Source organism: Capsicum annuum, chromosome 12, assembly GCF_002878395.1.
Source record: "Capsicum annuum cultivar UCD-10X-F1 chromosome 12, UCD10Xv1.1, whole genome shotgun sequence".
Classification (NCBI taxonomy): Eukaryota; Viridiplantae; Streptophyta; class Magnoliopsida; order Solanales; family Solanaceae; genus Capsicum; species Capsicum annuum.
In genome coordinates, this window is record NC_061122.1 from 30706612 (window position 1) to 30708479 (window position 1868).

Here is a 1868-nt window from a genome sequence, read left to right on the forward strand (position 1 = left end):
AATGCCGCAGAAAGGTATTCACCATCACGATCAGATTGTAATGTATGGATATGTTTATTATGTCGCTTTTTCATTTCCATCTTAAATTCTTTGAATTTTTCAAAGCATTCAGATTTACGGCGCAACAAATAAATGTATCCATATTTCGAGTAATCATCTGTGAAAGTCATAAAATACTCAGAACTATCTCTTTCTTGTATATTCATTGGACTACAAAAATCAGTATAAATTAATTCTAACTTATTACCGGCTCTATTTCTTTAGGAAGGAAAATGTCTCTTGGTCATTTTACCTTCTAAACAAGATTCACAAGTTGGAAGTGCCTTCACTTTCAATAAGCTCAAAGGTCCATCAGAAACCAACCGTGAGATCCTATTTATATTTATATGACCTAGACATAAGTGCCATAAGTATGTTTCACTCAATTCCAAAATATATTTTCTTTTATGTGATTGATCAACATTATTAAGTTCCATTTTTTGTAGCATATCATAGAAAACATCAAATACAAACAATAATGTATTCTAGGAGAAGAAATAATAAAATGCTTATTAAACTTAATAATTGCACAATTATTAGCAAAATAAACATTGTAACCAATATCCATTATTTTTGAAACTGAAAGTAAATTCCTTCTTATAGAAGGTACGTAAAGAACATTATTCAGTCTTAAAACTCTAGAACTACTAAACGAAATAGAAATATTTTCTATAGCTAAGGCTGGTGCTGGTTCCCCATTTTCTTGAAACACGTTCAGTTCATTTTCACTTAGGCGTCGTGTTTCCTGAAACCCCTGCAAGGATGTGCAGATATGATTAGTGGCTCCCAAATCTATATCCCAAAATTGGGTAGAAACAACCGCTAAAAATGTTTTAACGACATATGAAAAAGATGTACCTTGTTTCTGCATCTTAGCTATGTAGCCGGGACACCGTTTCTTATAATGACCAGGTTGCTTGCAATGATAGCATTTTCCCTTAAGCTTTGCCACACCACCATTAGCACCTGAAACCTTCTGAGGCTATTTTATTTTTTTTCGCCTTTTGGCTTAGAAGTCGAAGACAAAAATTTGTCAACCATCAACGTCGCAGGAGGAGCTTGTTGCTTAATGATAGATTCTGCCGCTTGCAGCTCATTCAACAGTTTCACAAGAGATAAGTCCATCTTATTCATGTTATAATTCAAGCAAAACTGCTGAAAACTGTCTGGCAGAGTCTGTAGGACCATCTTAACCTGAGACTCCTTATCAATAACCGCACTAAGAATTTCCAGCTCGTTCAATAGACTCATCAATTTAAGAATATGTTCCCTTACCAAAGTTTCTTCAACCATTTTTGTGGTCAAAAGAGTTTTCATGGCCATCTGTATTGAAAGATAATTTTACTCTTCGAACATCTCTTTGAGAGATTCAAACATATCATAGGCAGTAGTCATGGACTATTGCTGATGCTGCAACACATTTATCATAGAGGCAAGAAGGTAGTATCTTGCCATCTCATCAGCCTTGACCCACTTATCGTACTCTTTAATCTCATTATCAGTGGGTTCATCTGACTTAACAGGACATTCCTCAATCAACATAAATTTAAAATCCCTCAGCAGTAAGAACAATATCCAAATTATATTTTCAGTCCACATAGTTAGGGCCTTCTAATTTATTTTGATTCAGAATAGAAGTTAAGGGATTGAATGAAGACATGGTTAATCTATTATATAATCAAATTAAAATAGATCATTAGACATACTACATAATAATAAAATTCTTCAAAAACACATCACACATATAACCATGCACATAAACAGTTAGAATCGTTAGGAAAACTTAACCATTTAAGCAAATATACATGTAATGTTAGATATTTTATCTC

General features: G+C 33.4%; 1 protein-coding gene across 1 annotated transcript; it reads right to left on the bottom strand.

Moving 5' to 3' along the window:
- Positions 1–1026: 1026 nt before the first annotated feature.
- On the bottom strand, positions 1027–1362 carry LOC107849307. Its single transcript, XM_016693918.2, has one exon. The coding sequence runs from the start codon at positions 1360–1362 to the stop codon at positions 1027–1029; it is 336 nt and encodes a 111-aa protein (XP_016549404.2).
- Positions 1363–1868: the final 506 nt, after the last annotated feature.